The sequence below is a fragment of the Euprymna scolopes genome, chromosome 1, assembly GCF_053919585.1.
Source record: "Euprymna scolopes isolate OS-2025 chromosome 1, ASM5391958v1, whole genome shotgun sequence".
NCBI lineage: Eukaryota > Metazoa > Mollusca > Cephalopoda > Sepiida > Sepiolidae > Euprymna > Euprymna scolopes.
In genome coordinates, this window is record NC_136482.1 from 158730856 (window position 1) to 158746022 (window position 15167).

The 15167-nt window shown below is 38.8% G+C and overlaps 1 protein-coding gene across 1 annotated transcript in view; it reads right to left on the minus strand.

Annotated features, from left to right (window-relative positions):
• The window catches only part of LOC145276889 (lon protease homolog 2, peroxisomal-like), a 103127-nt gene that overhangs the window by 85128 nt on the left and 2832 nt on the right, over positions 1 to 15167 (minus strand). The window contains exons 2-3 of the mRNA XM_080128328.1: positions 5617 to 5707; positions 2866 to 3064 (exon numbers count right to left, since the gene is read on the minus strand). Of these exons, the coding sequence (XP_079984454.1) occupies positions 2866 to 3064; positions 5617 to 5707 (290 nt within the window). The remainder of the gene's footprint in view (positions 1 to 2865; positions 3065 to 5616; positions 5708 to 15167) is intronic.

A 15167-nucleotide genomic window follows, 5' to 3' on the forward strand; every position in this document is an offset into this window, starting at 1 on the left:
AATGTGAAAGAAGATTTCTCTATCAAGGCTGCATTCTTCAGAGGGTACTGCAGATATACATAAGGCATTACATTTTTTTTTAAATTTATTACCTTCAATAAAGATAATTGGTTCCGTATGTTATATATGCGCTGCAGCTGATAGTCAAATAAGTGTTTCAGTCTATTTAATTTCTGAAAAATCAACCTTTGACATTGTCTGCATATATATACTTGTATGCGATAAAAAAACACACACAGGTTATATTGCTGTGAAACCTGACATAGTTATATGAAACCTAACATAGTTATATGGAATAAGTCAGAGAGAGTTGCAAGCTGAAAGAGAGAAACAGACCAAATACCAAGGTCTCATGTATGATATGAAAAGAAACTGGAACCTAAAGGGGATATCGATCATACCAGTTATCATAGGTGCCACAGGACTTATGAAGAAGAACCTGAAGTCCTGCCTAACTAATATTCCTGGTGAACCAAGTGCAAAAGAGATTCAGACAATTGCACTTAAGGGAACAGCGAGGATACTAAAAAGAGCTCTCGGTTGGTTTCAATAAAAAAGTGGGGCAATGTTGGCAGCTGGTTTGGCTAAATCTTCAAAGGAAGAAAAATAAAAAAAATTTAAAAAAAAGTTATAAAAATATTTTGTTTATTCAAAATAACCTTTTTTGGTTTCATAATGACAGTTTTGATATTAATGATGGCTTGTGGGGCGGGGTGGTGTGTAGAAAAAATGTGTCGCTTCTCACTGTCATGGTCGCTCTTTCTCTCTCTGGTGTCTGCCATCTCATTCCAACATGCATTGTCTTGAAAATGTGGGTCAATCTCGCTGACCCGATCTCCAGAGATTCTACATCCCACAGTTTTACCTCCTTTGTATGTCATTCCTGGGCATCCACCCAGGCTTCTGACTGACTTTCTTTTTGATATAATTCTCAGGGACCTGGATTATCCAACACACATAAGGCATAACCCTCCACCGAAATGATTACCCAGTGAGCATTACATCAGCTCTGGAAAACCTAGAGCAAACACCAAAAGACAATACCCGAAAACTTGCTACAGTGTGCACACCATACATAAAGGGCCTATCCAGAAAAAAATTTTTGAATATGCAGTGCATATGACATGAGAACAATACTCAAGAGTGATTCAACTCTTAGAAAACATCTAGTACAAGTCAACCCCCCCTCCCGACCGAAAGTCTTGTGAAAAAAAAAAAAAAAAAAAAAAAAACTGTATATATGAGATCTCATGCATATGTGGAAAACTATACAAAGGTGAAACCAGTCACCCCCTACAGGTAAGGCGAAAAGAACGCCATTAAACTGTAATGGGGAGAGGTCGAAAACTAGCTGATCATATATGGAATGAAAAAGGAAACCAACTTCCCTTTGTGAAACAATGTCAAAATAATTGACAGGAATGCAAAATGGAGGGTCAGGCGACTCAAGGACGCAGCACATATGCAAAAAAGAAAAATTACTAAGCAGACCAAGTCTAGATTTTAGTAGTATTTGGGAACCTCTAATCATAGAAAAAACAAAAATCGAACACTCTTAAAATTTCGGCCATGGAAGGGAGATAAACTCCTGTCAATCTTTATTAGAGTTATTTCCTCTTTGTCAACCAATTTTTCCATAAATGCAAAAAAAAATCATAAAATAGAGACTAACTCAAAGAATACAAAAATATTCATGGAGCCAGTAACTTTTCTCTTTTCTTTTTCAAACAACAACCAACATGCCTGAGGACGGTCAAAGGCCAAACTGACTGAAATGTTGCACAAATAACACTCAAGATGAGAATAATCGGATCAATACAAGTAATAACAATACCCTTTTTTACTTTCTTTGTTCAGTTTACTCTTTTTACTTCTTTCTTTCTTCTGAAATATTGCTTTCAACTAGATCCATACGGACACAGCGGGCATCCGCAAAATAAGGCAAATGTTATTTTACATAGACATGTTAACTCAACTTTTCAACCAATGAAAATAATTTCCACTCATTTGAAACAAGTTAACGAGCCTGTATCAAATGTCAAAATCTAATAAAAACAGCCAACTCGACAACCAAATATCTGGGGAACATAACTGCCTCAACAATAATCCATGCCTAACAAATGTCAGGGTGTGCCTCAAGAAACATGACTTGTGTGCCAAGGTGGAGATCCTGAAAATGTGACTTTGAAACAAAAAAATGCACATATTTCTAACACTCGTAGTTTTTCCTAATTCTACAAACTAAAGAACTTTCAACTTTCTCAATAAACTTTGTTAACTCCAAAATACCTTTCACACCGAAAATGTACAGATATATAACACATCACTAAGTTGGATGCCTTACTAATAAAGAAACAATTTTTAGGTGAAACAAGCCAAGCATGCAGGTTCCTCTTCTATGAGTGAATTATTTGTCAGACTTGGAACTTATTGAGTGATGTGTCAAATATGTTTATTTGGAACTTATGTTATTTGGAATCTTGTTGAATTTTGCACTTGCTAAATGGTGACCAATTCTCATTATTCATAATATTTACGTTTTATCCATTTTTTTTCTTTGTCATTTTATAACAAAATATATTTACTTGTTGGTGGTAGGAAATGTGGCCATATTAGAATTATGTGTATGTTTTTATAGGTGACTGAATTTACAAGGAAAAAAACATTATGTTATTGATATATATTTAATTGTTAGCATCTTTCTTGATGCATTTCGAAAGCTACATAAGTTTAAATGGTTTCTATTTGCTCACAATTTTGAAAAATTTTTGACTAAACATCCCTTCAAAAAAAAAAAAAAAAAAAAAATCAATAAAACTTATTTAGAAAAACACTCTTCTTATAAGGAGCGAGTTTTTACTTTACCTAAATCTTTGCCTGGCAACTGATCCAGCTGAGTTACGGTGGCAACAGGGTAGGGTGTTTCCTGCAATAACTCCTCCACCTTTAGGCGGCACAGTCCAGTCACCAGCAAAGTGTATGCAGGTTTTGGCCAGTTGGTACCAGTCACTTGTACAACAACAGCGGCAGTTCCAATAGAATGTAATGCGGTGAGATCTTCATCCTGAAAAGAGGAGGAAAAGAAAACAGAATGGAGCTGAGAGTGCATACCTCCACCACGGTCAACAGTAATAATTTTAATTATTTCAATTTGTGTTCTCATTTTCAATGTTATTCTCACAGCATTTCAGAAAAGTTAACCTCCAATCTTCTTTGGGTGTATTTTGTTAAAATTGGGAATCATTATGCTGAATCTGCAAGGATCTGTAGTACAACAAATAATTCTGAGTGGCAGTCTTTTCTTTTTTTTTCTTTTTACAAACGAGTCACCACTTATCATCAAGGCCTGGAGGCTACTCGAGGATAAGGGTTAATGAGTGTACAGTGGTCAAAGAGAACATGTCATAGTAACCGTTAGTAGTGGAAATTTGGTAAATTGGATTACTTAAGGGGGCGGCTCATCAAGAATTTGTTCAAATTGGACTTGAAGACATTAGACTTGAAGACGCATGAGTTTTATTTTTGAGCTGAGCTTGATTGCCTTGTCCTTCGAAATGATGTTCAACTTAGCCTGTGTTACAGCTGTTATTGCAATTCTGGCTATGACACCTGGCTATGACATCTGGCTGCGACACTGGCTATGTTGAACATCATTTGGAAGGACAAGGCAATCAAGCTCAACTCAAAGATACATGTGTGCACCCAAATATTCTATGACGTAAAGCAATGAAAAGAGATGAATAGACATAGCAATAAGATGGAGTAAAACTCACATCTAAGGACACTTATCTGGATTAGTGCCAATACTTATGACTTCATTAAATTGAACAAGTGGTCTTTGAAATTTTAAAAAAAAAATGTTTTGGTAGTTAAGTATGAGGATCGAACCCGAACCGTTGAGGCAAAGTTGTAAATTAAAGTGTGAAAAAAAAAAAAAACGTGCGATGTTAACCATTGCCCCACCCCGAGATGCTAACGGAAATACGTTTGAATTTATTTAATTACTTGGATTTGGCAGGTGCCCGTTTTAATGACTTAATGAGGTCAAGTTTGACTGCGGGATAGTATTTCATTTACTGCGGGAACGCTTCCCAAGATGTTATAGAAAAAAGACTAACCCACATGCGGCGAGCAACAAATGTTGAATATTTATCTTCCCAAAATCGAGCAAATTAAATAGACAGGCAAGCTTCGTTGTTAACTCTGAGATATTACGATTTATATGTGATATAAAAAGTTTTAAAAAGTTGTGCACCGACAGACCGCTTCTCTGAAAAAAGCCTTTTGTAGACATACAGAAAAAGCGAACACACATACAAACATACATACATTTTTGGCTGTATATTTATAGACTAGCAGGGGTATCCGGCATTGCCTGGGTGTTTGAAGGTGTGTGCGGAGCAAAAAAAAAAAAAAAAAAGGTGGTAGTAGGCAGGCTGGCTTGAACCCAGGCGGAAAAGAAAGCGAAAGAAAACCTGACATTTTACCGTTATGCTATGATGCGACAGGAAGTGAAAAGTGTTCAAATTTAGTGATGACAATCAAAAAATTGACTTGTAGAAATGAACGTCTGGCTTAAGTTAAGAATCACACACTTAACTCTGGCTGTAGGCCAGTTTATGCCTTCTGGACGTCCTAGCCATGAAGGCCAGGCGAATGTGCCTTCACTTCCATTAGCCTTTTGTGGACATACACAAACGCTCACTCCTATTTTGCCTTTCATATAATAGACTAGCGGGGGTGCCTGACATTGCTCGGGTGTTTGTAGGTGTGTGTGGAGGAAAAAAAAAGTCATAGTAAGGTAGGCAGGCTCGAACCCGAACAGCGAAGGATGAAAATAAGGAAAAAAAAGTGTTAGTAGGCAGGTAGGCTCGAACCCGAAGCCTTGACGCAAAGGCGGAAAAGAAAGCAAAACAAAAGTGAGATTTTACCGTTGCGCTATGACGCGAGATGAAGTGAAAAGCATTCAAATTAAGCGATCAAGCCGTTTACGCGCAGAAAATGAAAGCTAAGTGAAGGTGTTCACGCAGGCACCGCTCATCGTATTTGTTTCTCCACGATGTTGGGGAAAACCAGCTCCCCACAAAAATGGAGTGTCCAAATGAATAGCAATTGTCTGATATGAGGAGTTTCCCCCACAGCGATCAAAGCTAATTACTTCTGGACATCTCTGGAACGAAAGCCAAGAATCTGCCTTCGCTTCTGATTAGTTTCGCTTTTATACGAACAAACACGCAAGACGAAGGAATGGTGTAAATTTTGTAAAAGTCGCTCAAATAAAAGACAGACGACCTTCGTTCGCAAATTGTAGATATTATAATCTAGGGAGTATATAAAAAGTTCTAAAAATAGTAAATCACCCCCCCCCACTGAGAACCCGGGCGAAAAAGCTTTTGCTGGACATACAACAACGCACGCAGCCATTTTGCTTTTTATATTTATAGAAGATGTTCATAACTTGCACGATCCTATGAAGCAACAAATTACATTAAGAAAAACAATTGCCAAAATAAAATCACGTTCAAATATTGTACTTCAGATTTCATATGCATCGTACCTCATTTTCCACACATTAAACGTACAGAAAATCTAAGGAATGCAAAACTATTTTCTTACAGCATCCTCAGTTTGTTCCTTGGGAACAACTCCGATGATTGTGCTGCGTAGAGTGTTCCGACCCAAGAGACGGCCTTTAACCATGTTCATGCTGGAAAGATAGCAAAAGAAAGAACAAAACGTTTTGAAATAAAAATATATCAATGCAAATTAAGTGTTTGGTTTTTTTGTCTGTTTATCCACTACAAACTCAGAAACTACTGCACCGATTTCAATCAAACTCAGCAAGTAGAGAAGTGATGTAAAGACTATGAAATATGAAAAAAGTCATTTCTCATTCTTTTTTTTTTTTTTTTTTTTTTTTTTTTTTTATTACATTTTCACCCCAAACAAGGCACATTGCCACTTTGGTGTAGGGGGCTACTATCAGGGGAAACATCTACTGGGGTACTATGTAGGGATTAGGGCAGCGAGATGTTGGTTCACGTTGCACTTGAACTTATACATGTCAGTACAGTTGGGGAAGCAGTGACCCGGAATGGAATTCCAAAGTCTAGCAGTTCTGGGGAAGAAACTACTGGAGTAGAAGGATCTTTTACATCTAGGGATCTCTACAGTGTGGGGGTGGGATTTTGCAGCTTGTCGGGTCTGTCGAGGGTGTTCACGTCGTGGGGGCACAAGTGCTTGCAGTTCTTCAGAGCATTCACCATTATAATACTTGTAGAACAGGCAGAGGGATGCAACGTTTCGACGATGGGACAGAGGCTGAAGCTTTGATGCCAGTTTAGGGCCTATCAGATTTGCGACTCTCTTTTGAACCCTGTCAAGGAGCGAGAGACTAGTAGCCGATGCACCGGCCCAAATATGACAGCAATACTCAATACATGGGCGAATGGTGGCCTTATAGAGGTACAGGATACTTTCGGGTGTTAGTAATTTTCTAGCACGGTAGAGAGAGCCCACCTTCCTTGCAGCGGCCCTGGCAATGCCCTCGATGTAACTGTTCCAACTCATGTTTCCAGTGAACGTTAGGCCAAGGAGCTTGAGAGACGTACTCTCAGATAAAGAGTCGTTGGCCATTGCTATAGGTGGTAGAGAAGGTTTCTTGTAATTATTGAATGAAACCAGTTTTGTCTTGGTGGCATTGAACGTTACCATCCATTTTTGTCCCCATTCCACTACTGATTGGAGGTCATCCTCTAGTGTTTCTGCCATTACTTTAGATATATGTTCGTTTGTTTTCCTGTCGTGCCTGCTATAGAGTGTGGTGTCATCAGCATATATCCCCATCTCAGAGGCAATCTTGTCGGGGAGGTCATTTATGAATATCAGGAACAGCAGAGGTCCCAGGATAGATCCTTGGGGCACTCCCGCATTTATATCATATTGTTTAGGTGTACGACCGTCGAGGACAACCTGGATTTTTCTCTTATCTAACAAGGATTTAATTACGTTAAGTATTCTACCAGTGATACCGTAAGATCTAATCTTCCTGAGGAGACCCTCATGCCATACCCTGTCAAAAGCCTTAGATATATCTAGAGCTACCGCTCTGCCCTCTCCCGCTTTGTCCAGTGAATGGTATATGCGTTCAGAGATTACAGTGAGGATGTCTGCCGTGGAACGGGCTTGTCTAAATCCATATTGATGGTCGGTCAGAAGTTTAGCATCTGTAAGGTGCTGGACTAGAGCATGGTTAATTAAGGTCTCAAATATTTTGGCAAAAACTGGGAGGAGGCTAATAGGGCGATAATTTAATGGGTCAGTTCTTTCGCCAGAATTCTTGAATACTGGTATTACAGAAGCAGTTTTCCAACAGCTCGGAAAGCAAGATTCATTAAGGCATTTGTTGTAGAGTTTGGAGAGAACTGGAGCTACTTCGGCTGAGCACTTTTTTAATAGCACAGCTGGGATGAGGTCGGGTCCACATGCTTTGGAAGTGTCAAGGTTTTTTATGATAGCATGCACCTGAGCAGGGGTGATTTTCAGATCGTCTAGCGTGGCGTCTGTCCGCATAGGAAATTGAGGTAGGGGGTGGTTTAGAGGGTCCAGTGTGGAGTTTGAGGCAAACCGACTGGCAAGCATGTTAGCCTTCTCGGTTGCTGAGCAAAGAACCTCGTGATTGTTGGTTAGTGGGAGAATTGTTGATTGCCCATTATTTACTACACTGTTGTAGATTTTCCAGAAGTCACGAGTTCCTAGTTTTTGTGCTTCGATGCGTTTTTTCGTGGTTTCCGTAAATTCCCTCTTAGCTGTCGCTATTTCTTTCTTAACGTTACTTCTAGCTTCTATGTACTTCTGTTTGAACTGGACTTATGTCGATTAAACCTGCGGAATGCATGCTGCCTTTGAGCAATGGCAGTTGCGCAAGTCGAAGTAAACCATTGGGGAGAGTGGGGCTTGCTATAGAATTTCCGCATGGGAACATGCGCTTCGATTGCAGTTTTGAACCATTCAGTGGTCTCGGTTGCACACTGTTCAGCAGGAAGAGAAAAAATATTTCCCCATGGGGCGTCTCTGATAAGATCTCTGATAGCTTCCCAGTCAGCCTTTTTATAATATCTCGTTGTTTTGAGCACTGGCTCTTCAGTATTGGGTCTAGAGTTTAGGGCGATTTCAACCATTATCATCGCATGATCAGCGTTCCCAAGTGGGCTGTCGGCTTTCGTTACACAATCATCAGGAACTGTGGTCAAAAACAGATCTAATAGTGATGCGTGTTATTCTTCCTGATCAGGGAAGCGGGTTGGAAAAGTAACAATTTGCGCTAGGGAGTGAGATACAGAGAAGCTATGAGTTGCGCTGCCTGCTGCATCTGTGTAAGTAGAGAATCCAAGCCAGTTTTTGTGATGGACATTAAAGTCGCCAAATACATGTACTTGGGCGCTAGTGTCGAAGGAGAGTGCTGTGTCTATGCTGTCAGATACTTTGTTTATTATGGTGCAGTCTTGGGTCGAGGGAGAGCGGTAGAGAAAGTAAAAGTAGCTAATGTTGTGTTGCATGATTAGTCTAAAGCACATAAAGGCTTGATCATCCGTTTCTAGGTTTGTTTCTCTAGTCAAGGGAAGGGTATTACGAATGTAAACTCCAAGTCCGTGCATATGTCTGTCAGAGTCCTTACGGCAGAGTGGGAGATATCCAGGCATGTTAAAGTAGTTAGAGGGGATGGAGGAGTGTAGGTTAGTCTCACTTAGTGCTAAGATATCCAGGGTATTTGTTAGGAGAAATGCTTCAACATCAGCTAAATTAGTTCTAAGCCCACGGATATTTGTGAATGCAAGCCTCAAGGGAGGAGGCAAGTTGGATTTGTTTGACCCTAAGCCTGGTTTAAGCTTATTTTTAGATTGTACTGTCATCATGTTTTTTCTAACGAGTTTCAGTTGAGTTAGGGGAAGCCAAACAGGAGGTTATGCAGAATATCACACATGCATCACAAGTAGACCATCAGCTGACCCTCCATCAACTAGGACTGTGGCCTCAGGAAAGCCCACCGGGGATGAGTGCAGGGTCCCTTTCCATGCGCGCCATGGCACTGCAAACATCCCGATATTATTCAACTGTTGATGGAGCAGCCGCTCTAAGCGCTACCAAAGAGTTAGGGCTCCTGTACTACCAGTCGGAAACAGCAGCCAGTAACTGTCAATCCGGTACCCTCAACCCATCGGAGGAAGGTCAACCCAATCTAATTGCTCAGGCATATGTGGTACTCAAGCATTCTCAAGTGCTCAGCTTTAGGGGTGGGGTGTGTCGGGAGTGGGGAAACGGCGTTCATTGCCCTAGACAAGAAACAAGATCTACCACTGGGTGTTTCTGTCGAATCACTGTGATAGTATCTCTGCGCCTGACTAATAGGCAAAGAAGGAGTATGGAAGCCGGGCGATAGGCAGGACCTATCTACTCCTTAAGCATTTTAGGTTTGCAAACCGGTAATTTGATTGAGTCACCAGCTCTAGGAAGGTTGTCATCCAAGACTGAAGAGGCCTCCCTCCTCTTTGGTTTGGTTTCAGAGTTTTCCTTCTCCTAGACGGATGATCTGGAAAGATCTACTGGGTCCGTCACCACTGAGAGGGTTTGCTCCGCGCCTGGGTTCTAATCCAGGTATTTCTGCGACCCCGCGTGGTTAGTTAATGTTATTGGGTTAGTTTGTAGAGGTTATATCTGCTAAAATAGTTACACTCCTCAAAGTGGATTAGGGACATTGTTATTTCATTGTTACTGGATAAAGAGGTTGAGTAGAGCTCATGCAGTGTAAGCAACTATGATTGTAAGGAGGCTTGTTAGGAGATAATGTGGTTTGAGGCTTTCTCTTTTGTATATATATATTTTTTTTATTTTTTCCTTTTATTTTTATTTATTTATTTTTTTTTTTTATTCATGTGAGCTTGGGTCTAGTATAATATTAGAGTGTGAGTAGGTGTTAAGAATTGAACTACGAGTTGTGCCCAAGCTATATTTTAGATGATAGCAGGGCATGAGATGCGAGTGCAAATATAGTACGGGTAAAAACAGTAAGTTTTGAGTCATGTGTAATTTGGTAAATAGATATATGGGCTGGTTTTAGTAGGTAACCTGGTTAAAAAAGGCATTACTATGCTTCCATTTCCATTGTTACTGGGAGAGGGTATAGGTAAAAATTCGTGCTGTGAAAGCAGCTAAATTTGCTACAGTATTGGATTGAGAGAGACGAGTTAATGTATGGTTAGATATAGTTTTGTAAGTTTAGAAATGGATGATTAGATATGGTTTAGTAGGTTTAGGATAAGGATAAAGTGTTAGGGTATGATTTACTTATTATTAGAAATTCTGATTTGGTGCCCAAACCGAATATTTAGTAAGACTGAAAGATAAGATATGCTCAGTATAGATACAAGAGAACATTTGATATGGAGTACAGTTATACCTGATAGATATAGGTTATTGCATATGTTGTAAATATAGTTAAATATAGATGGATGGATAAGTAGTAATGTATACGAATGCATGGAATTTTGGACACTTTGAGTAAGTTGCTTTTAGACTACAACGAAGGAGAATGACCGCCTTTCTCTTAATATCCGGAAGTTTTTATTTCAATGAGTACCGGTTTAGTTTGTGTAATGATTATTGCAATACTATCTCTTAATAAAGAGATATTAATGGTTGCTGTTCATTATAGATTACTTTAAGTCAATGTATAGGACTATGGCTAGTAAGTATTTACTTAGAAGCTTGGTTATGGGTTAGGAGTTTTAATCAGGGGCATACCTAGGACATTTTGGTTGTTAATGGGTATCGATTTTCGAGTCTGTTAGGGTCAAGGGCGGAGAGCAAGGACCTCTCTAAGTTACGTGAGTTAAGGACCTCTCTAAGTTAACTTCCAATCAGAAAAGTTTTATAAAACATGAGCAGCAGAAAACAAAAAGAAGATTATGGCAGGAAAACAAGCAGCCAATGGAAAAAAACAACAAAGAAAAAAACTAAATCATATGGCATAACTGGATGTATACTAAATATAATTAGATCCTTCTTAGACAATAGAAGCATACAGGTTGTCATTGATGGACGTACATCGAAGCAGCATAATATTAATGCGGGAGTGCCTCAGTGGTCGATCCTTGGACCATTATTATTCCTGATATTCATAAACAACCTCCCTGATAATATTGTGTCCGAGATAAGTATATTTGCTGATGATACAACGCTCTATAATATGCATGAGGGAAGAACAAATGTACATAAATCTAAGAAAATGACAGAAAAATTAAAAAAAAAAAAACGTTTACAAGTGTTTTTGATATAGATGTACATAATAATACTTTGATAAGTATGTTTTAACTTAAATAGGGATGGTATAATAAAATTGTGGGGTCTGCGTTCGCGCCTGGCCTCCATACAATGGAAATAGGCACAAACTTTAATAAAGACTTTTCATATCTATCTGCATAAGTATACTTTGATAATTATGTTTCAGTTTGAAGAAATATGGTATAATAAAATTATGGGGTGTTCGTTCGCGCCTGACCTCCATAGAATGGAAATATGTCACAAAGTTTAATAGGTTTTTTAATATAGATCCACAGAATATTGTGATAAGCGTTTCAGTGTGAACAGGTATGGTATAATAAATTATGGGGTTTATCTATTTTATTTTTACTTTCATCATATTTTGCTTTGGTTTTGATATCCCCAAATTCGAAGCTATCTCTTTAAAACCCTTCCTTTTCATAACCTATCATACTTTAATAAATCAGAGTCCATTTTCTGTAGGCTGTTTTTGAACCCAGTCAACGACGGGTACTTTTGCTAGTAGACCGTCTACTAGTTGGCCAGTTGTGTACAAATCCCAAGAGCGATAGGAGCCTTCTATTATGTGTGAAAGTGACACAATGTTCAACAAGAGAGATCAGAGATACACCATTGTACAACTCATGCTCTCTGCCGATCCAAGTTATGACAACGGGACCATTGCCAGCACCCTTAAAATGTAAATTCAGATGGTTCAACGCTTGAGGGCACAGCTCAATGAAGCTTCTGGCCATGGTTATGGTCTTTGGTGTGGTTTCAAGTGAGAGCCACATCACGTCACCTCACATCTTTGAAGTTGGCTTGAAAGTCGACATCAAAGTGTATCCGGATGTGCTGAAGAATATTGTGATCCGCTGGTGCAATCAGGTGACTGCTGGCAGACACTGTGCATGGCAGCAGGATTCGGTGAGACTCAGGCTTGGCTTCAGAAGAAGTGCTATGACTTTCTACCTTTCTTTCACTGGCCCCCTCCCTCCCCGACCGGAATCCACTGGACTACTTTGTTTAGTCATAAGTCAAGCATATCACCAACATGACTGCCCATAACACCAAAGCCAGTTTGATCATTGCCATCCGCTGAGTATTTGCCAAGCTCCTGCCGGTTCTTGTAGAAAAGGCATACTCCCAGTTCCGAACCCACACCGAGACAGTGATTTAAGCTGAAAGGGCGCAATTGAATAAATATCAACTCTACTACATAATCACATTACATGAATTTGTTTTTCAATATTTTAAAAATAAAACTGTAGTGCTGTTTCTTTAGGGCGACAAATTTATCGTACTAAATATTGTGCAAAATATGGTTGGACTGAAGAAAGGATTGTGAATTTTATTAATGATTCCATAAGTGGCATTTTTAGGGAGTCACTTTATGCCAATTTTAACATGTAAAATCCTTGATGTGTGTGAAGTAATAAAATTAACAAGACTAATAATAATTCCTAAACAAAACTCTAACAGCCCTTATAGTAACACTGTCAACCTTCATATTCTCACCTGGTAAAATTTTGCAAAAGATATTTACAAACATTCACAAACTATAAACATGACTTACAATATACAAAGCTCTATCATTGTTTTTTGTTTTTAATCTAATTTGTACGGCAGGAAAATGGAGTACAGATAAGACATCATGTTAAACAATCTTTTCTCAAAAGTAGCAAACTAAATAAGGTCACAAGAGAAAGGTCTATCTGAAACCATATCAAAAGCAGTTTTCAGTCAATTAGATAAGCTTAGATCATTCCATAAGTGGGGCACCTTATCAAAAAATAACATGGGAAGAGAAATTCATTTTCAAATGAAAATAAGTTTAACAAGAAATAAAATGTTTTAAACTTATTTTAAAAAAGTACAGGGTGGAACAATAAAATTGTCACCCCCAGAAAAGATGACATGATTCCATTTACATCTGATGAAAACCGTTTTTCTTTTTTTGTTGCAAACTATCTATTAGTTGGCCAGTTGTGTACAAATCCCAAGAGCGATAGAAGCCTTCTATCATGTGTGAAAGTGACACAATGTTCAACGAGCGAGATCAGAGATGCGCCACTGTACAACTCACGCTCTCTACTAAGCCAAGTTATGATAACAAGACCTTGGCCAGCACCCTCAAAATGCATTGCTGGATTACCATGAACAACAGGGAAGTGCCCAGGGTGATGAAGACAAAGTTTCCGGTCACGGTTATGGTCTTTGGTGTGGTTTCAAGTAAGTGCTACATCATGCCACCTCACATCTTCAAAGTCGGCTTCAAAGTCAACACCAAAGTGTACCCGGATGTGCTGGAGAGTGTGGTGATCCACTGGTGCAATCAGGTGACCACTGGTAGACCCCGTGTGTGGCAAAATGACTTGGCCGACAAGTTCAAAGAAACCCACGCTTGACTTCAGGAGTTCAACGAGTTTGTACCCTTCCCTCACTGGCTACCCACCCCTCCTCCCAGATCTGAGCCTGCCGGACTACTTCGTTTGGTCATAAGTCAAGAACATCATCATGATCTCCCACAACACCAAAGCCAGCCTGATCGCCACCATCTGCGGTGCTTGTGGAAAAGGCATGCTCCAAGTTCCGAACCCATATCGAGGCGGTGAGGGCTGCCACAACACACCTGCCCCCTCCCCAAATGTAAACACAGAATTTCTGTGAAATGTTAAACGGTATTCTACTCAGTAAATATTGGCGCGTTACTTACGGAAAAATGGTTAACTAAACTGCAGAAGTAACTGTTGAACTGCACAAGTTCTATAATTGAATGCCCCCCCCAAAAAAAGAAGAAAAAACTATAAAATTTTTTTGTAAACCGCTCATGAAAACTTAATTTTTTAGATCAATTAAAAAGCACAAAAAAAACTATGTAATAACACGAAAAAAGTGATTTTTTTTTTTTTAAACTTATTTCAAATATCTGCTAACGATTCCTCCACAATGTGATAAGTCACTTTACTATCCGCATGCAAGTGAGGATACTAAAAAGAGCTCTCGGTTGGTTTCAATAAAAACAGGGAAACGTTGGCAGCTGGTTTGGCTGCCCCATACTCAGCACTACAATCTTCAAAGTAAGAAAACATTTATGTAGCATTAATGAAAGCAGTGAAACGTCCCATAAAAAATAGTCCCAGTGTCAAGGGGTTTATATCATGCAAACAGTAAATTTGCGACTGGTTTGATTATCCGATTCTGGGTTTGTATTACTAAACACAGATTCGAAAAAGTTGTCAAAAAACAAATATATAACAAATAAATGCTATCAAAATCAAGTGATAAGTTACTTTTTTACTTAACTGGATAATTTTTTAATATTTTTATTTAATGTAACATGTTTATTCAGCTTGAAAAACATGCAGTGTTTACTGATGTATTGGAAAATAAAAAAATGGCGCCTGACTCTCTGTTGAACACGGTAAGTTTGGGAAAATGAGTTCAAAATAAAAAAAAAGACAAAATACTGTTAAAAACCCACCAACTATAGGTCAGCCTATGTCACAGTAACATATATTGAGCGAGTTTCTAACAGTATTCTGTATAGTTTTTTATTTTTAATTCATTTTCCCAAACTTACCGTGCTCAAGAGTCGGGCGCCAATTTTAATTTTCCAATACATCGTTAAACACTAGGCACCTCCAAAAGTCACCACAGAATTAATCCCCCCTCCCCATATGTAAAACGATGTAACTTTATTATAAATTAATATTATCAATATAACTTTTGTATCATTTAAAAGAAGACGGGAAAAATAAATTAGTAATAATTTTTTTTTTTAATTTTTCATCGTACGAAAATAATGAAATTGCGAGACGAAAATCGTGTTTACATAATTGGTGCTT